Source organism: Cricetulus griseus, chromosome 8 (assembly GCF_003668045.3).
Source record: "Cricetulus griseus strain 17A/GY chromosome 8, alternate assembly CriGri-PICRH-1.0, whole genome shotgun sequence".
Lineage (NCBI taxonomy): Eukaryota > Metazoa > Chordata > Mammalia > Rodentia > Cricetidae > Cricetulus > Cricetulus griseus.
Window position 1 is genome coordinate 35,678,007 of NC_048601.1, and position 21,351 is coordinate 35,699,357.

The window sequence follows — 21,351 nt, forward strand, 5'->3', positions numbered from 1 at the left end:
ATAAAATCTCAAAAAAAAAAAAAAAAAAAGCCGTGCTGTGCCTGGTGTGAGGACGGGGTCCATGGTGCAGGGGTAGAGCACATAATGCCCCAGAATGTTTGCCCCAGACAAAACCAGGCCTGACAGCCAGAGAGGAGAAAATCGTAACAGAACAGAAACCACAGTCCAACAAGTGCTTGGGGCAGCACAAAATACTGTTGACATTTCCCCCCTCACACCAAACTTACTAAGAGAAGGGAAGGAAATTCCCCAGAGTGAGAGGACTTACATGGAAGCACATCCATGTTGACTTTCCCTCTCTTCTCTCATCATTTGGCCTCTAGAACAAGCTGAGTTCAGGGAGTGTTGCGGCAAAGCAGAGACTAAAGCTCAAACTCTAACCAGATGATCTGGAAGCAGGGACAAGGTGGGGTGGGAATGGACCCCAGATCTCCTGAGCTCCTACCTAAATAGTGATGAACAGATGTTACCCTAAACATAGCTCTAAGAAGTGAAGTGTGGAGTAAACCAGCACCTGGGTTCCCATGTGACTCCCAGAGTGGAGTGCAGAAATGATCCAACCAGCACAATGCAGTCTTTGAAATCTGAACTTACATTACCAAACAGATCACAGAAGCCTCATCTTCTTGGCCTGGATTCTCAGACAAGTACCTATTAAAGCAAAGTCAAACAACAATTTCTTCATAAGATTTTGTTTGGGGTTTTGTCTTTGAGACAGGGTCTATTCATAGTAGCCCTGGTTAGCCTGTTCTGGCCTTGAATTTCTGGTGATCCTCCTGACTCAGCCTTCAGAATACTGGATTCCAAGGAGGTACTGTCATGCCTGGCTTTCTCCACAAGGTTTAAACAAATCTGGAGTCTCATGATAATCTACACCCATAAAGTCTCACCAACATGACTGCCTAAACATGGGCTGAAGACCAACAACCATCATCACACCAAAATGGATGGGAGAAAGCCCACAACACAACACAAAGAACTACAGGTAACTAAGAGAAGAAATAGTCTTCCCCAGAGAAGAGAACACCAACTGGTTATCCAGTAACAAATAGTCTCTGAAAACATACATACAGATAACATTATGCAGACTGAGCAGGTTATATTTAGGAAGATACATGTATATACATATATGCATGTAACAATTAATGAAAAAAGAGGCCATGAATTTGAAAGAGAGCAAGAAGGGATATGTGTGAAGGTTTGGAGAGGGGAAGGGAAATGGAGAGTATTTTGTAATTGTCTTATAAATATATGTAATAATAACCCCCAAAAATGTCCAAAAAGTAAATGAGATCCAATAGATGTGTGACCCACCACCAAGCTGACCAACACAAATATTGTTGGAAATTCCAGAGAATTCTAGGCAGTTTGAACACAAAGAAACCCACACTAAGATATAAACCATCAAGCTATCTAAAGACAAAGATAAAAGAATCCTGAAGGCAGCAAAAGGGAAGCAATCCATCACAGATTTAGATTAGCAGATATTTTATCATATTTTAGAGGCTTGGCTGGGGGTGGGGTTGAAGTCCAGAGACAGAGCACATTTATAACATGCACTTAATACCCAAAATCAAAAGGAGTATAGGCAAAGGCAGAAGGACTATTACTCAAAATGCTAAGGGTAGGCTGGGGATGCAGTTCTGTGGCAAATTTATCTAACTCCAGGAAGTCCCTGGATCTGATACCTAACACAAAAAATAAAACTGCAAATGCACTATAACATATGAACAGAACAGAGGGCTGTCACATGATCATGGTGGTTGACAGCCAGGTATGATGATGCATGCCTATAATCCCAGCACTTCAGAAGCAGAAGGAACCTAAGAGTTCTGGCATCGGATGTCTTCCTCAGTCATTCCCCCATCTTATTTGTTTTGAGACAGGGTCTCTCACTGGAGTTACATGTCTGCCTAGACTGGCTGGCTGGCCAGCAAGTTCCATGGTCCTCCTCTCCATCTCTCCATATGATCCACACCTGAACTCCGGCTTATGTAGCAAAGTACTTCACTGTACAAGTGCCATCTCGGCCCTCATCCTCTACTGTCAAGGTTCCCAGTACAGTAGAAATCAATGGGTCAACAGTAACCTAGGAGATGATTTCTGGTGACTTCTTCATGTTTCTCACATTTGCTTAATTGCAGACCTAAATAGCCACTAATGGATGATGCAATTTCAAGCTGCAGAGTTTATTCCCCTAGAAACAGGATGAGACCAATTTGACGTTAAACGTTTTATCTTGATACGCATGCTGAACTTTGCCAATTGATTTTTTCCCCCTTTCTGGTTTTTTGAGACTGGGTTTCATGTAGTCTAGGCTGGCCCCAAACTATGTAGTTGAAGACGGCCTTGAATTCCTCCTGGTGCTCCTGCACAACCTCCATGGTACTGGGTTTATGGGTGTGCACCAGTCATGTACCATTTAGTAAAATTGATGATTTTAAATTTATTATTATGGGAAGGGGAACATACATGCCCCACGGCACAATGGAGATAAGAGAACAGCTTTGAGGAGTGGGTTTTGGAATTAAACTAGAGTTTATCCACTGAACTATCTCAGCAGTCCTAACAACATTATTTTGAAAATACTGAACACATTCTAATTCCCCAAAAGTACTTTAAACGGTGATGCAAGCTCTTCATTTATTGTCTTGGTTACTTCTCTATTGCTGTGACAAAACACCATGACCCAAGGCAATTTATAAAAGAAAGCACTTAATTTGGAGCTCACGGCTGCAGAGGGTGAGTCTGTAACACTATGTGAGCAGCATGGCAACAAGTAGGGAGGCAGGCAGAGCACTGGGGCTGTAGCTCAGATCTTACATCTGCTTTCTGATCTCAAAGCTCAAGACAGAGACAGCTAACTGGGAATGGCATAGGCTCTTGAAACCTCAGTACCACTTCCAGTGACACACCTCCTTCCATTAAGACATCCACATCCTCCTCAAATAGCTCCACCAACTGGAACTAAGCATTCAAATATAGAAGACTATGGGGACATTCTCATTCAAACCACCACAGCCAGGTTTGCAGGACATCAGTAGGACATTTCCACACTCACATCAGTCCCTCTCAAGCAGGGCACAGTATGGCTAGAGAAAATAAGACAGGTGACACAGGTTCTCTTTCAAGGGCTCCTCTCCACTTTATCTCTGGGAACTACAAAGCCATTCCATTAATCCTGTCAGTCTGATCAGCGTTGTTTTACAGTGAAACTCTGCTCTTAAAAGAATTCTGAGTCATGGCATGTGGCACAAATTCCAAAATGGAGTGCTTTCTAGATACTATCATTATTATTTATTCAGTAGCTGTCTATAACCCGCTTACTATCATCAGAGTAGAGAGTGGCAGGAAACAGAAGTTTGGGAAGATGATGTAGTAACAAGAAAGTATTTAGGGACACATGATGTCTTTACCAAGAACGCACCATTATTTAAGCCAAGTGTGATGGCACTCACCTATAGTCTCAGCCTCAGGAAATGCAGGCAGGAAGAGCACCAGTTTATGGCCAGCCTGTGCAATATGATGTTTTTATGAACAGTATCGATCAACAATAGGTATTTGGCTAATTATAATGATGTTTCCTGTCCGTCCGTCGGTCTATCCATTCAAAGTCAGCCTGGACTACAGAGTGAGTTCCAGGGCAGCCAGAGATATACAGAGAAACCCCATCTCAAACATCATTATAATTAGCTAAATACCTATTGTTGATGGACACTGTTCATAAAAACAGTAATGATGGTGGTCTGTGGATGCAGCTCAGTGGTAACATACTTGCCTAGAATGCATGAGGCTCTGAGTTCAATCCCCAGTAGCACATGTTAATAATAGTAACTTCAATAATAGTAATAGTAATGTTAATGCCAGCATATTATTCATTTCACTGACCTCATTTTACAGAAAAAAAAAGCTAGTATCAAGGTGACAAATACAATCAAATAGTGCCAAAGCTGATACTTAAGTGCAAATCTAAATTTTAGAAATCTTAAAGTTATGCTACACTTAAGTATAATGCCTTAAACACTTCACATTATTTGTTCCCAGATAAGCAAGAGTCATTACTTGTAGGGAAAGAGAGAATCAGTGTTAGCTTACTGGAGTAGTGACTGTTTATCATCACCATAACAAAATACCCGACAAGAAGCAACTTAGGAGAGAAAAGAATTTTATATTTTGGCTCATGATTTGAAGACAGGGTGATGGAGGCAGGTGACATATGGCACAGCAGCAGAAGCCAGGAGTTGTGAGGGCACAAGCCTGCTGACATCTGGACAGATCAGGAAGCAGAAATGGCTTGCCTCACTAGCTATTCTCTTCCTCCAATAAGGCCCCATCTCCAGAAGGTTTCACAACTCTGACCAAGAGTGCCACCAGCTGGGGAACAAGTGTTCAAACACATGAGTCTGGGAGGCCATTGTACATTTAAAACATAACATTACAGAAAAATAACAAACTGTTCTCAATAGTCATTTGAAAAGTTGTAAAGGGGATGAAGCATCTGGCATTCTACATTCAACATTGACAAAGAGCATCAACTTAAAGCTACTGCAACTTCATCTACAAAGCCTGAGCTAGTAATGACAACCAAATCTGTCTACAGGAAAACAAACCAGAGAGATGAGCGAACTGTTCAGCAGGAGGGCCTAACACATGTATAGTGAATTATGGCAAAGGAACATCATTTTAGTTTTTCTCCCTCAAAATGACCAAAAACTTTCAACAGGAATCAGAAACTAGTGTCAGGCATGGTAGATCATACAGGTAATCCTAACTCTTGGGAGGCAGAGGCAAAGGATAATGCTGTGACAAATTTGAGGCCAGTAAGAGTTACAAAACGAGCTCCTGGTTAGCTTGAGCTATATAGTGAGAACCTGCCTCACTATATTAAGGCAATAATTACAATGTTCCTACAGTCAAGCCCAGCGCTATATTCAGGGGGCACACATACCAACAGAGTATACTGTGCAAGCACAGACAGGTGTGCAGATAATTACCACAAATAACTCCAATTTTGAACAAGTAACAGAAAAAGCAAGCAAGACATAATTACCTTTGGCTGTAAGAAGAACTGAGGCAAGGCTTCACAGATCTAGGATGTATAAGCACTGCTAGCTCAGGGAAAGGAGCAAAAACAGATCAAAGTACTAAAGGCAAAGAAAATATAGCTTATGGGGCTGGAGAGATGGCTCGGTGGTTAAGAGCACCAGCTGCTCTCCCAGAGGACCTAGGCTTAATTCATAGCACCCACATGGCAGATCATAGCCATCTATAACTTCAGTCCCAGGTGACTCAACGCCCTCTTTAGACCTCCATGAATGTCAGGTATGCACACTGTGCTCAGACACACATGCAGGCAAAACACCTTACACATAAAGTAAATAAATATAATGAAAATAAATACATACATACATATATACATACATACATGGTAAAGAGAATGGCTCAGTATGTTGGTGTCTCGTTCTGTCAGCACCACAGTCAAACACTTACAAAGAAGACCTATTCCCTTGTCTTTCTCCCCACACACATCTTGCTAATTTTCACCTGCAAATCTTAGCCCCTCTTCCAAAGCTTGCCAAAAGGAATATCCAAATACACAAGTGTTCCTAGGAAGGCTAACACAGTCAAGAGTCAATAACAATGATTCCATAGGTAACAAGAAAGCTAAAGCAAGCATACAACACTGCAACTTGATAGGATCCTATCTTCACAAAGCAAACAAACAAAAACCTGCTTCAGGCTGGCTTCAAACTCGCAATCCTCTAGTCTTAGCTTCCCGGCTACTGGCATTGGAGGCACATGTGACAGTTGAGGCTAGCAGTTATTGACGAAGCTACTCTCAGTTCTCCTCTCACAGGGTGAAGATAGAGATCACATATTTCTTGTCACTGTGTAACATTACAGTAGTCACTGTAGAAATAACAATTTTCAACATGGGGTTGGAAATACAGGTATCCTGTCCCTTGCCCCACTGTTTACAAGAGGTGGGATTACAAACAAAAGTCAGTTAACCTTACTGCTGTTCAGTTCTGATGTTTACTGAGACTCAAGAATAATATGATATGAATCTTTACCTTAGAACTCACAGGCTCAGAACAAAAATTAAATAAAGGCCCCACTGTTAGGTGCTGGCTAGGAACATCAGTGTCATTCAAGGAAACGGTAAGATGGTTTGCAGCTTTATGACACAAGATGGAAGGAGAGTAAGCCCATAGAAAGGAAAGAAATGGCCCTGCAACAGCACCTCTCCAGAATGCAAGAGCTCTGGACAAGGGTATGCTTAGATGGAGCCTTCAAGTAAGACTATAATGTTGCTTTCTATTTGTACACAAAGTAATTTTTAAAACTTGCAATCCTCCTGCCTCAGGTTCTTGAGTAGCTAATATTATTAGCCTGCACTGCCAAAACTGCTTAAAAGTACTATACTCATATTCAGTCTGGTTAAAGGTGGTGGTGGTGCACGCCTTTAATTCCAGCACTTGAGAGGAGGAGGTAGGCAGATCTCTGTGAGCTTGAGGCCAGCCTGGTCTACAGAGCTAGTTCCAGGACAGCCAAACTGTTACACAGAGAAACCCTGCCTTCAAACAAAAAAAAAGAAAAGAGAGAGAAAAAGAAAGAAAGAAGGAAAGAGAAAAAGAAAGAAGGGAGAGAGAGAAAAAAAAAGAAAGAAATGAAATTGAGGCGAGAATTGAGCTCAGTGGAAAAGTACTTGCCTAACACGCACAAGGTCCTGAGTTTACTCTCCTAGTTTGCAAGGGGTGGAATATTACTAGTTCATCTAGGGTTAAAGATCTTTTTCATCAGTCTGTCTCCATGATTAAATTCTAACATACTCAAAAATTTCCCAAGAACTAAGCAAGAGAGGCTTACTTCCCAAACAAAAGCTACTAATCCTTAAAATATAACCAGTGAAATGTGGGAAGGAATTGAACCTAAGCACCAACCACCGGGCCTTAAGAAGTGACCATTTGCTGATTATGCTCTATGCACTAGCACAATGCTAAGCAGCCGCTCATTCAATCCTCACAACTCTGTAAGACAGCTTAAAGATCATCTCACTTCACAGAGGACGAAAAGGGAAGGTCACTTCCACAGATGAGCTCTGGCCATGACAATATTCAAATCCAAAATTGCTGGTTCCAGACACCTGTTTTGTTTTGTTTCTTTTCCCCATTCTTTTTTTCTGAGACATGGTGTGGTGATTTGAAAGAAAATGTTCCCCCAAGGAAGTGGCACTATTACAAGGTGCAGCCTTGTTGGAGCAGGTGTGGTATTGTGAGAGGAAGTGTGTGACTGTGGAAGTGGGTTTTGAGGTCTCATGTATGCTCAAGACGCTGTCCAGTGTCTCAGACCACTTCCCATTGCCTACAAGGTATAGTACTGTCAGCTACTTCTCCAGTACCATGTCTGCCTGCATGCCACCTTGTTGTACCATGATAATGGACTGAACCTCTGAAAATGGAAGCCACCCCAATTAAAGGTTTTTCCTTTATAAGAGTTGCTGTGGCCATGGAGTCAGTTCACAGCAACAGAAACCCTAACTAAGATACATAGTCCCATTTGGTTGCTCTGGCTGGCCTAGAACCCACTACGTAGACTCACAGATCTCACAGAAATCTGCCTGCCTCTGCCTAGAAGCACTGGGATTAAAAGCATATGCCAGTATACCAGGCATAAATAAAATTCCTACTGAAGCATTTTATATTTTGAGTACTGGAATACTAATGTGAGTTCACAAATACAGTTTTTGCTTAATTTTATATTTTGAATACTACTGACTAACTGGGCAACAGATCACCTAGTATGTAGCAAACACTGTTCTGGGTAGTTAAGAGTGTTGTCAATTAAAGAAAAGTCACCACTTTTGAGGTGAGCAGATTACAGCACTATAGTAGCTAAAATGTATGGCTAATTCTATCAGCTTGACTAGACTGAGAAATACCTAGATCAGTAAAGCACACCTCTTGGGATATGTATATCTATAATGGCTATGTTTAGATTCATTTTGTTTAGTTTGGGTTTTTTAAGACAGGGTTTCATTCTGTAACCCAGGCTGACCTAGAACTATGTAGCTGAGTGGCCTGTAACTCCTTCCTCATCCTCCTGAATGATGGATTTCAAGCATGAGCCACCACACTGAGACTACTCCCTTTGATGGATTCATAGTATGACAGTATTATGAAAAGCAAGTCACAAGTAGGAGGTAGCACCTGGTTGAAGGAAGATCATGACAAGCAAGTCCTTGGCGGATATATATATATGTGTGTGTGTGTGTGTGTGTGTGTGTGTGTGTGTGTGTGTGTGTGTGTATGTATGTATATATATATATATATATATATATATATATATATATATATATTCTCTGATCCCCTTCTATTTTGTCTTTCTGCTTCCAGTGCCAAGAAGTTAGTAACAGTTAGGGCTGGTGAGATGACTTAGTGGATACCACTTACTACCAAGCTTGAGAGATGGACCCATATGGTGGAAGAAAACAAGCATCTCATGCACATACACAGTATGTACATAAATAAATGCAATTTTTTAAGTTAGTAATAGGCTAAGCCACACAGTCTTGCCACTTGGACTTTCTGACTAAGAGCATAGGAACAAGGGAACACTGACTGAAGCCTCCAAAGTCAAAAACCAGAGTAAAGAACTATTCCTGTAAGATAAGGTATTGTGGCCCTGGTAACACAGGAATCGCTAAAATAGGCTCTCCCCGTGTGCCCACTGTTCCAAGAGTTTTTCCATACTGACTCTAGCACTCTGGAGGAAGCAGGGACTGAGGGGTATGCTGGTTAGCCTTTGTCAACTTGACACAAGCACAAACATATCTGAGAACAGGGAACCTCAACTGAGGAATTATCTCCAGCAGAGTGACCTGTGGGTATGACTATGAGGCACTTTCTTGATTAATTACTTTTATAAATTTTATTATTTAAAAAATTACAAATAAACAAAAACATCACACACCAAAATTAACCAGATCCCAAGTCTATACCACCTAATAAACTTATATACAATTAGAATTGGCATTCAAAACAGAAGCTATGAAGCTTCACACTAAATTTTACACTTTGAGTACAGAACGTATTTTTTTCATTTGCCTAACCACCAACCCAGCAAAAAAATCCATAACAGAATTAGCACTAGAAAAATTAGCTATATATGTATAAAATAACTTGTATCCATTGTTTCATTCAGTCCTTTCTCATCTCCTTATATTTGGCTTTTCTTTTTTCTTTGTGTTATTCTGAACCTATATGTGCACATACTGTGAGTGGTGTCACTCCTGGGCAAGTGGTCCTCGTTATATAAGAAAGCAAACTGAGCCAACCAGGGAAACAACCTGTAAGCCACATACCTCCATGGCTTCTGATTCAGCTCCTGTCCTGACTCCCTGGGTGATGAATTGTTACCTGGAAGTGTAAGATTAAATAGACCCTTTCCTCCCCCAAGTTACTTTTGCAAAGGAGGAAAGAGGTTAAACAGCTTACAAACAAAGGCATAGCAGAAGTCAGGACTTCTAGTAGCTGGCTCTCAGTTCTTAACCTGGATCCTTTTAACTCCCGTAATCACTTAAACATAGTTCAAATGGACTCAACCACATCAAACTCATACGCTAATAAATTTAGCCTCAAAAAATTATATTCTCATAGTAATACTACTTTTGTGTATGCTAAATTAAATGTTACTAAACTAGTACAAAAGTATTTTTAGTATCATTCTGAAAACACATAATTTCCTTTCTAACCCAGTTTAAGAGAAGAGTCAATTTCTAAGCAAAAATGTTACTTCTTTGATACCTGGAGTCTACAATTATTTTGCCAGTATAATTCTAAAGATGTATTCTATAGGCACATTGTTTTACAGTACTGGGGACTGAACCAGTCTGTATAGCCAGCATGTCAAGCTCTTTGGATGAGCTACAGCACCAGTCCCTTGGAGAATGTTGAGTAATCCCTAAAGCTCTATTAATTTTTAAGACAAACTTTTTTCCAGCTATAAGAATATGATTCTAGTAGGTAAAGGTATTTGCCACTAAGCCTGATGACCTGAGTCTGACTCCCAGGCTGCACAAGGTCAAAGGGGCCCACTAGCTCCCACAGGCTGTCCTTTGACCTCCGCACATACACACAATATACACACAAAAGAAATAATAACAAAATTAAATCATTCTAGATTTTACTTTTTTATTATTTTTATTTTTGGCTTTTCAAGACAGGGATTCTCTGTGTAGCCTATCCTGGCACTCGCTCTGGAGACCAGACTGGCCTTGAACTCACAGAGATCAGCCTGCCTCTGCCTCCCAAGTGCTGGGATTAAAGGCGTGCACCACCAACGCCCAGCTAGATTTTATTTTTATTAAACTAGACAAACTATGAAACTGGACCCAACTACAAGAGCAGTATCTAAAAGAATAACCTCTAAAAAAAAAAAAAAAAAAAAAAAAAAAAAAAAAAAAAAAAAAGTAGGGCTAGAGAGATGGCTCAGAGGTTAAGAGCACCGACTGCTCTTCCAGAGGTCCTGAGTTCAATTCCTAGCAACCACATGGTGGTTCACAACCATCCATTATGAGATCTAGTGACCTCTTCTGATGTGCAGATACACATGGAAGCAGAATGTTGTACACATAATAAATAAATAAAATCTTTAAAAAATTAGAACATAAGGCTTATGGGTTGGACTCTGAAGCCACTAACTAATAAAACTATCACCTCTTAGAAAAATTAAATGCCTTAATATTTTATCTGGATAAGTGGGCAAATGGGTTAATATTTTCCCCCAGTTTTTCTTAAATATTACCTTTAAGGATACAAATCAACTCACAATTACAAACGATATGAAAGAATTACACTGAAAGCATGCATGGAAGTCAGGACAGGTCTGTTCTCTCCACCATGTCAGTCCTGAGCACTGAATGCTCCTTGACCTGCTGAGCCATCTCTCCAGCCCCAAGTTACAACTTAAACCAAAAAAATCATGTGCTATAGCTTCAAAAGACAATACAAATAGAAAATTTCTTTGAATTCTAACTAGGCGGAGGGGGAGAATGACTGTAAGGAAGCAGGGCAGAGGCAAGCATCATCCCACTACTACAACAAGACCAGGACCAGAAAGTTCAATAAGGACACATGAGAACACAAATCTACATGTAATCCACAAGGAACTGTATAGCAACCCATCAGAAAGAAAGCAAAGAAGATGAGCTGTACTTAACACAGAAGCCTGCAAAATTCAAATGAAAGATGAAGAAAGCTGCCTAGAGTCCCACTGCTTCAAATGTGCTCAGCACAGAGCACCAATAAATGGTACAGCAATTTCTAAATGCTGCCAGTCCAAGAGTTGCTTCCCTTACACACAGAAGGAGGCAGTGCTCTTTTGACATAAAGATATATCTATTCAGAAGAGCTCAGCATTAGCACACTCTTTCTAGAATATAATTTGGCCACACAATGGAAGTGTGTTCAAATCTTCTGATACAATACTAACTCAGGAACTTATCCTTAAGAAATGCAGGTCAGACCAAGGTAAAATAGCAAAACCCTGGAAACCATTAATGTCCAGCAATGAGGAGATGATCAAATACAGAAACTGTGAAGTCCTAAAAAGTTTAGCTACAATAAGCCACTCTGCTCCATTCTGGTCCTAGATTCCTCCTGTACCATGTAATCACTTCTGCTGTGCTTTCCCTGATGGCGGACCTCCTGCAAGCCCTGAAGTGTGTCCCCTGTAATCATATCGGTAGTGCAGGAGTTTGTAAAAGCACAGGTACAAAGAGCCATGAGTGGTACTTGTGTGCAGTCACTGGAGGTGGCGAGGTAGGTGGTGGTTTCCAGGGTATGAGGGATGTTGCTCCTTGTTCGTCCTGCAGCAAATGCAAAAGTGGATTTTACATGCTAAAATGTCAAATTGTTCCGTAACAAATTAGCCTTTTCTTGCCTGGAGGTAAATGCTGTTAATGGACCCCTGGCCTTGGAGCATTCCAGCAACAGTCAATGATGGGACCATATCTCAAGCCCTATATCCTGCTTTAAAAAATTTTTTTAATTATAATTCTGTTCATGTATGTGCATCTGTGTGTGGGTATATATCCATGAAAATCAAAGTACCCTAGGAGGCAAGAGCCATCAGATCCCTGAAACCAGTTACAAGCCTGATTTGGGTGCTGAGAATTGAACTCAGTACACTCTCTTAACCTTTGGGCTATCTCTCCATTCCCTATAGCCTGATTTTTATATATCATAGTTACCTTTGCTTTCAAAAAAAAAAGAGGCTTAGATACAGAAAAACGTTAGCACCATTATTAAAGTAGCAGTAGTTTTTTTTTTCTAGATTTATTTACCTGTTTATTTATTTATTTATTGGTTTTGATTTTTCGAGGCAAAGTTTGTGTAGCTTTGGAGCCTGTCCTGGCACTCGCTGTGTAAACCAGGCGACCAGGCTGACCTTGAACTCACATAGATCCTGCCTCTGCCTCCCAAGTAACAGTAGTTTTTAAAGAGGTTATCAAAATACAGCTTTCATTGTTTGCTTGCTAAGAGATGAGAGAACATGAAAAGGCAACTTTTTAGACTGGGTCTCTCCCACTCTGTAGGTGCCAGGGATGAAACTCAAGTTTGGTGGCTGAGCAATCTTGCCTGCCCAGCACAAAATTTCTTAAAAGGTATTGGATACACACTTGGAAAACATAAGACAGAAATGCTTTGAAACACAAGCTTGAGTTCATCTCAGATAATGGAAATAGTTTCTTTTGTATCACCTCTACACAGCCCTTCAAATTCCAAGTGGCCTATATTAACCTCAAGAAACAGGGCTGCAGAGATGGCTCAGTGTACTCAAGTACTCAAGTACTCAAAGAGTACTTGGCATGAAGTCAAGAGGACCAGAGTTCAGATCCCAGTACCCCGGTAACAAGCCCTGTGCCCAACTCACCGGCAAACACGTATGTGCATATAGCCAAACACATGAGTAAATAAATTTTTCTTAAAAAATAATCAGTGAAACTCTCTAGGGCTTCCAAAACTGAAATTTATATACTATATAGGCACAGTCTACTCTGCCTCCATGTTCAGTGACAATCTCTAAGAAACTTGGGGAGTTCAATAAGTTATGAAAGTCTCTAAACACCATTATCTAAAATTGATTTTTAATGAGAACATTGGGTTTTCAAGATTCTTAGCTAACATAGAACAATGATGGGAGAATGGATGGAGGCAAAGAACCCTGAAGGGCTGCTCCATGGCAGCATGCCTCAGGCTCCTTAACTATGAGCCTAAGACATACAGAAGACTAGCCACTCACTACAGTGCAGTTTCAGATCTGTTAAACTGGCTTTACCATTATTACCCCAAATTAATTAAATAAGTCATGTTACAAAACTCAAGATTAAGATCAAGTATGATTGTATACATCTGCATCCCAAGACTCAGAAAGCAGAAGGGTTTTTTGTTTTGTTTTGTTTTGTTTTTGGAGGGGGGAGGGGGGTTGTTGTTGTTTTTCGAGACAGGGCTTCTCTGTGACTTTGAAGGCTGTCCTGGAACTAGCTCTTGTAGACCAGGCTGGTCTTGAACTCACAGAGAGCTGCCTGCCTCTGCCTCCCGAGTGCTGGGATTAGAAGGCAGAAGGGTTTTTAATAGTTTGAAGCCAGCCTGGTCTACAAGAGCTAGTTCCAGGACAGCCCTCAAAGCCAGGGGAGTCATGGTCAGCATGGATACAGTGTCAACTCATCTATAAATAAGCAGTCAAAATTATTTGTGCTTTGAAATGTTAAAGGTAGCTCAATAGCAATGTGTACTGTCAGCTAGCAGTGTAATTATCCATGACTTTCCACTGCCCCCACCTCCCATAAAGAAATGTTTTCTCTTAATTTATGTCACTCTCCGATGACTAGATTGGGGGTTGGGGATTCAGTGAATTGATGAGTATTGTCAAGCTCAAACCCCTGGGTTCAATGCCTAGTAACACCACATAAACAATAAAGGAAATCAGCACAGGAAATCAAAATATCCCTATACTCTCTATATAGGGAAAGACTTTTAATTATGTATGTGTGTGCCTGTGTGCCTGTGTGCCAACGCCACACAGTCGCACATAACTCAACTACAATTTGCAGAAGTATACAATTTTTTATGACACTATCCACTTTTAAAATATATGAGTTTGTGTGAGTCAGTGTTCTCAGAGGCCAGAAGCTGGAATTTGGTCCCCTAGAGCTGGATTTACAGGCAGTTTTGAGGTTCCTGACATGGGCACTGGGACTGTATTCAAGTACTCTGGAAGAGCAGCAATGGCTTAGCCATCTTTCAAGTCCCAGAAAAAAAAAAAAAAAAATTTTTTTTTTTTTTTTTTTTGAGACAAGGTTTCTCTACGTGAACAGTCCCAGCTGTCCTGGAATTCACTTTGCAGACCAGGCTGGCCTTGAACTCACAGAAATCCACCTGCCTCAGCCTCCTGAGTGCGGAGACTAAAATCGTGCCCCACCACCCTTAGAAAAAGATTTGTAAAGGATCAAGATCTCCCAGTTCTCTACTCTATGGTCCTAATCTAAGGTAGATACAAAGAGGAGATGAGAAAAGTAAAAAATACATTGGCTTGAGCCCTAATTCTATTGTTCAGTTATCTGTCAGCTTTTTCATTGAAACCCTTGGCCTATGTGGCTCTCCTAGCCACATCGCTAAAAACAAGTGTAAAATCAGATGACTTATAGGTTTCTACAAACTCTCAGACAACTAAGGTAATAAGCATGGTATTCCAGGCCTGTAGTATTAGCACACCACAGGTTGAGGGAGAAGGACAGAGGCCAGCCTGAGCCTCAACCAAGGCTCACCTCAAAACAAAACACTCCAGATTTAGGATTCCTCAATCTTGCCTAGTGTATTTTCTTAATTCTCAGCAGTAATAAATTTATCCATGGATTAACTTTTTCAATTAATCACAATTTAGAGAACTATACATCAATTTTTATGACACTATCCATTTTCAAAATACATAAGCTTACAAGAGTTTATCCTATAATATTTTGGCAAATTCAGTTACATTATTTCTTAATAACTATGCCATGACCCATCTAAGTGTCACAGTAAACGATTACTCAACAACACATTACACATATAGGACATAGAGAACTGATTATGCAATAACTGCACCACCGTTAACTCAGTAATTAGACAGTATTTCATTTCTAACATCAGAAAATTAAAGTCTAGGGTTGTTTCTTTCAATAAAATCTAAAATAAATCAGAATAGCCAGTACCTCTGCCTCTTAATAATCAAAGCTTAAAAGCAGGAGAAAAACTGAGTATCTCATCTATTCTTGAGCAGTCCAACTTTTGGGGATTGGACCAAGAACTGCAAGAAACAATCTTTGTAAACTAGGTGACATTAATTAAATCGTCCTCAAATTCTTAGGTAGATGTACTGAAATTTAAATTATATATTTTCAATCCCAACACCTGGGAGAGTTGAGCAAGAGGATCACCATGTGTTCAAGGCCAGCTTGGACTACTTAGTGTGGTCAGGGACAGCCTGGGCCACCAAGTGCAACCCTGCCTCAAAAGAAAGAATGGCGAAAAAGAGACACAAGGGAAGCTCGTGTCTAAGGAGTCAGCCCCCTTTCTCAGCATTTTAAACCCCACCACCAATTTACAGTCTACATTTTTTTCTTCTTTTCTTAAATTATTTTTGTTTGGGGGGAGCAGTCTTACTGTGTAACTGTGACTGGTCTGGTTACTTGTTATAGTAGACACAGATCAAGCTGACCCTCAAAGTTGTAGCAACCATCCTGCCTCAGCCTGTGAAGTGCTGGAATTACAAGTAAGCATCACCATGTCTAGAACATTAGCATTTTAACTGACAGATCATAATTATATTTGTGTGTGTATTTGTGTGTGTGTGTGAGTGTGTTTCACATTACATAATATTTTATGTAATGTTTTATTATATATAGAATTTGGAATGATTAAAGTAAGTTAAACATAGCCTCTTTTGTGGGAGTTTCTTTTTTAGGAGGCTATCTACACTATAATTCAAACATAATACTTTAATATTGATTGATAACAGAAGGTCACTAAACTCAACAGGAGACATTTGATAACTGTTAAAAGAAGCCAATACAAAAGGAGGAGGGCATCGGGTACTTTATTCCCACAAACCAGAAAACCATGACTGCAGACCACACTTGTCTGAGAGGCAAAGGAGAAGACCCATACTGATTCCTTTCTTAATATTTCCTTGTGTCTGCATTAAGTAGTACAGCCACTACAAATATTAACAAGTTATTACTTCCCTACTTCTCTTAGTTAGCCCTTAGAGCAATTCCGTTAAGAAATATATTGTTATCTGCATTTAATAGATAAGATTACAGTCAACTCAAAGAGGATCCAAGGCTGCTAAGTAGCAGATCCAGATTTTAAACCGGGGTCGTGGCATAAAGTTCGGACTTGTTATATTAAGCTATACTGTCTGGTGATGAAAGTAATATTAATTAATTAATATTAATTGTTATATTAAGCTATACTGTCTGGTGATGACAGAAGCCTGAAAGTAAGCAGTGTGTCTCTTGAATTCTACTCACTGGTGCAGGTTCTTACATTAACTACTCCTCCACAGCAAATACAACTGACCATGCTGACACGCCCACGTGTCCCAACTCAATCTTGTCCAAGAGATGGGATTTCCAAGGAAACTCCAATTCTTTTTTTTGTTGGGGGGGGGGTTCGAGGTAGGGTTTCTCTGGGGCTTGGAGGCTGTCCTGGAACAAGCCTGGACCACACTTGCCTCGAACTCAGAGAGAACCTTCTGCCTCCCGAGTGTTGGGATTAAAGGTGTGGGCCACCAACCCCCGGAGGAAATTCCAATTCTTATCTCAGGTAAATAACAGAAAATAAACACCTCAAAGGCTACAGAAAAGCTCTAATATGAAAGAGATCATAAAGTCTGTTCTGCCTTATTCTCTTCGTATTAGAGAATACGATTATTATGGGGGGGGGGGCAATACAGAAGGCACCAAACATGAAGCAGACAAATTTTCTTTATACTTATATTTAGTCTTTTCCAAAAGAAGTTTGGGTTTCTGCTCCTCTTTCTACAGGTCCTGTTCACGCCTGTTGCTCTGTTACTACACATACTGACTCACAAGTTGCCTAGTTTCTCCCATGGCACTGTACCTGAATCACTCCTGTGGCCAAACCAGTCAGACAGCCCAGCTGTCTACTCTGCAACCACCCTCTCCCAAGGTCTGAGAACTGCCGCCACTTGTCTCCAATTGTACAGCTCAACCCTGTAAGTGCAGCCCTAAGACTGCGCGGTGACTCCTAGGCTCTAAGCGACTGACAAGAAATCACTTACTCCCATTCCTTTCCCAACCAATCAGAACGGCAAAAACTCAACAACCACTCTCCCACGGAATTAACCACCACATTATATTTAAGTTCTCAAGGCAATTTCCCCGAGTGTGCATAAGCTACGTCTCCCTGCAAACAAATTCCTTCTCTACAAGGAAAAGAAAAGAAAAAGAAAAAGAAAAAGAAAAAGAAAAAGAAAAAGAAAAGAAAAAGAATCTCTCTCAAGATCAAACCCTGCAGGACACTTAACTTCATGGTGAATGCAGCTCCATCTATCTTAACTCGCTTAACACAACTCTGGGAAGACAGAAACTCGCCTCGCCCTGACTCCTTGCCTTAATAAATACTAGGAACTGAATGGTCTCCCCAGCAGCGTCCACCAAGTGTGCTAGGCCATCAGCTTGATCTTCGGCTCTCCACGGACAAGCGACAAAGACCAAGCGAACTGGAGGCGCCAAGGCTCCCCCTGGCATTCCACAGAGGCGCCCACACGGGTCGCCTGCTTTCACAATGGGACTCCTCCGTCCCAAGTGGAGATTTCAGAGTGGCTCCCCCCTCTCCTCTGGCAGACGTTCTAGAGAAGGCCGGACTAGCCCGTCCGGGCGGGCGAGCAAGTGACAGGTTGGAGTTAACTCTTCAGCTTCCGCAGCCCCAAGGCCGCAACTGTGACAGGCTCGGATTAACCCTTTCCGAGCCGCGTTAAAGGCACAGCGCCCACCGTAACGCAGAGCGGAATCGGCCCTCGGGCCGCTGACCCGCTAAGCTACAATCTCCCAGGCCCACATGCGCAGGGTCGCACGGCCCGGCCCGGCCCTCGGGGAGGTGACAAGCCCGGGTCGGCGGCCGGGTCGCCCGCAGACGACTGCTCACCGCGATGACATTGACGAAGGTGGTCTTGCCCGAATACTGCAGCCCCACGAGGGTCAGTTCCATCTCCTCCTTCCAGAAGAGCGAGCGGAACCAGTCCAGCAGGCGGGAGATGAGCGCCAGCATGGCGGCGGCCGGGAGCGAGCGGGGACGGGTGCGGACGACGGCGGTCACTGCTTCCCACGAGCGGCAATCGGCCCTGAACCCACTAACGGCTCCTCGGCGGGCCCCCCGGCGCGACTCGGGCGGACACAAGCGGGCGGCAGCGACGGCCAGAGCCAGGAAACCCAGCGGGTCATATGACTCGCCCTACCCACCCCCCACGCCTGGCCCAGCCCAGTCTCGGAAGCGCACGGCAAGAGCGGCGCCGCCCGGCGGATCCCGAGAGCCCGCCGCCGACAGTGCCACCTGGTGGTGAGGTTGGGCACAGCCTTCAGTCGCCTTGATGTCGATTCAGTTTTATAGTAAGCCTTTGCTCTTTCATAAAAGTTCATTAGCCATTTTTTTTCCCCACCTATTAATCTCCTCAGCTAGAAGCATGCCAGCAATTTCAGTATTTGGGAGGTGAAGGCAGGAAGATCAGGAGTTCAACAAACAAAACATGCGGGGTTGCAGGGATGACTCAGACAGAGTCTAAGAGTGCTTGCCGCTTTTTCAGAGGTCCTGAGTTCGGGACCCAACACCCCCATCTGGCACCCTCAACAGCCTGGAAGTTCAGTTCGAGGGGATCCTGGTCCAGGGTTCTCTGACCTCGTCCTCGTGGACCCCTGTATGCACATACCCCCACACAGAGACGCATAATAATAACTCTTTAAAAAAAAATGAGTTGGTCCTGATTGGATTTTTCTACAAATGTTCATTGACAATGCACTCTGAAAGAAAATGTTAATACTCTAAGTATAGAATTTTAAAAATCAGAATTTGGGTTGGCGATGCAGACACTTGCCTGGCACTGGGTTCCACCCCTGAGCTGATTAAAGTGCCCATTACTGCATAGAACTGGGTATGGTGATGCATGCCAGTAACCCCAGCATTTGGGAGATAAAGGAAGAAGGTTCAGAAGTTCAAGGCCACTCTGAGCTTCATGATACTCTGTCTGATGATGATGAAGATGATGACAATGAAAATGATGAAGCTCTGAATTAGGAGTGGGGTGCACACTTGTAAACCCATTGGAGTGTGACACAGGAGGATCGTAGGTCAAGTTTTGCTTGGTGAATTCAAGACCAACCTGAACTACATAGTGAACCTAGAAAAACATGTCCCAAGCAAACAGAGACAGTAGTAACAGCAAAATCACTGCCCTCCCAGGGCTTACAGCACAGTGGGGAACATAATGTATAGCTAGCAAATGAGAAAATACCATGTGATACATTACACTAGAAAGAAAACTGATGGGGCTGGAGAGATGGTTCAGTGGTTAAGAACACTGACACCTCTTCCAAAGGACTAGGTTCAATTCCCAGCCCCCACATGGCGGCTCACAGCTGCCTGTAACTCCAGTTCTAGGGGACCTGACACCCTCACACAGACGTCCATGCAGGCAAAACACCAATGCACAGAAAATTATAAAGAAAACTGATGAGGAACAGAGAAGAACCTGGAGCCAACTCACTTGTCTTTACGGTCAGGTGACGCTGAGTGGAAAAGGGTTGAGGGAAGTGAGAAAGAGAACCAAGCTGACCTTTGGTGGAAGCACATTCCAGGAAAAAAAAAAAGAGCAAAGACTGTGAATGGGGAAGGTTAGTGAAGTGCTCTGGACACTGAAAGACAGTGTGGCTGGCTGCAATCCACACTATATTGATAAAGTATCATGTGCTGCTTCAACTCACCGAGAACTTGGCTCTGGAAGCATTGTCCTCCCACCCCATTTCCAGAGCCAAGTACAAGTGTCTCGTGGTGTCCTCTAAGACCCTTGTCTGGGGTGGGATGGCAAGGAGAGACGAGAACAGCGAGACAGTCCAAGAATAAAATTCTGTGCCCTGATAACAGTCAGGAGGTAAACCATTTCCAACAGAACTAACAGTGCCCAGTCCATGATGTAAAGATGCCCGCAGTGGGAAGAGGAAGCTAGAAGTTCAGTTCCTTTGTGGAGAGAAAGCTCAATTAGAAACTCCAGCTGAAAGGTGGAGTAAAGGGAGGGAAACTGGGGTTGGGTGTGTTGTATGAAAGAAGAGTCTATTTTCAGGTTTTAAACAGGGGATATGGGAAAGATGGGGGGGAGAGGAAGAGGAAATGAGGTGATTATATTTTAATTTGAAATATATTTTAAAAAAGAAACTCCAGATGACTGCCTCAACTTCCCCAATTGCTTCCACTTCGTGTTTGCAAGCCTCTGACTTGGTGATGTTTCCTCTGTTATCTCTCTCAGTCAGCCACTGTAGTCATTTCTCCTGGATGCTCAAAAATTTGACAGAGTCTGCTTACCTATCTGCTGCTTTCTATTGGTTCTTTTACTTGCTATATATTTAATAAACTCACTCACTTAAAATCAAAAGTGAAGTCATTGTAGGTTATTCTCTGGCCAGTACAGAACGCTGGCACAGCCTGGAGTGGGCAGAGAATTCAGGGACCAGAGGGATAGGGGGCATGGTGCCCTTACTTTGAATTTTATTATACAAGATGGGAAGCCTGGAGAGTCGCTGATAATTTATTTTATGTGTACATATGTTTTGCCTACATGTGTGTCTTTGTACCACATGTGTACAGTACCTCGGAAAACCCCTGGAACCCCTGGATCTCCCGGAACTGGAGTTACAGACAGTTGTTGACCTCCATGTGGATCTTCTATAGGAGCTGCAAGTGCTCTTAACTGCTGAAGCACCTCTGTGGCCCCAGGGGAGTGACTGTGTGTGTGTGTGTGTGTGTGTGTGTGTGTGTGTGTGTGTGTGTGTGTGAGAGAGAGAGAGAGAGAGAGAGAGAGAGAGAAGAGAGAGAGAGAGAGAGAGAGAGAGAGAGAGAGAGAGAGAGAGAGAGAGTCAGGGAAAGAGAATGTGTGTGTGTTTGTGTAATTAGTAGGTGAGGAGTGTATGCATTCTACAGCACACATGTAGAATTCAGAGGACAATTTGCAAGAATTGATTCTCTTCTTCCACCATGAGGGTTCCAGAGTTTAAACTCAGGTTGAAAGACCCCCAGA

General features: G+C 42.3%; 1 protein-coding gene across 1 annotated transcript in view; it reads right to left on the reverse strand.

Moving 5' to 3' along the window:
- Positions 1 to 18,517, reverse strand: part of Arl8b (ADP ribosylation factor like GTPase 8B) — a 35,952-nt gene extending 17,435 nt beyond the window's left edge. The window contains exon 1 of the mRNA XM_027429031.2: positions 18,216 to 18,517. Within this exon, the coding sequence (XP_027284832.1) occupies positions 18,216 to 18,338 (123 nt within the window). The 5' untranslated portion in view covers positions 18,339 to 18,517. The remainder of the gene's footprint in view (positions 1 to 18,215) is intronic.
- Between the last annotated feature and the right edge of the window lie 2,834 nt (positions 18,518 to 21,351).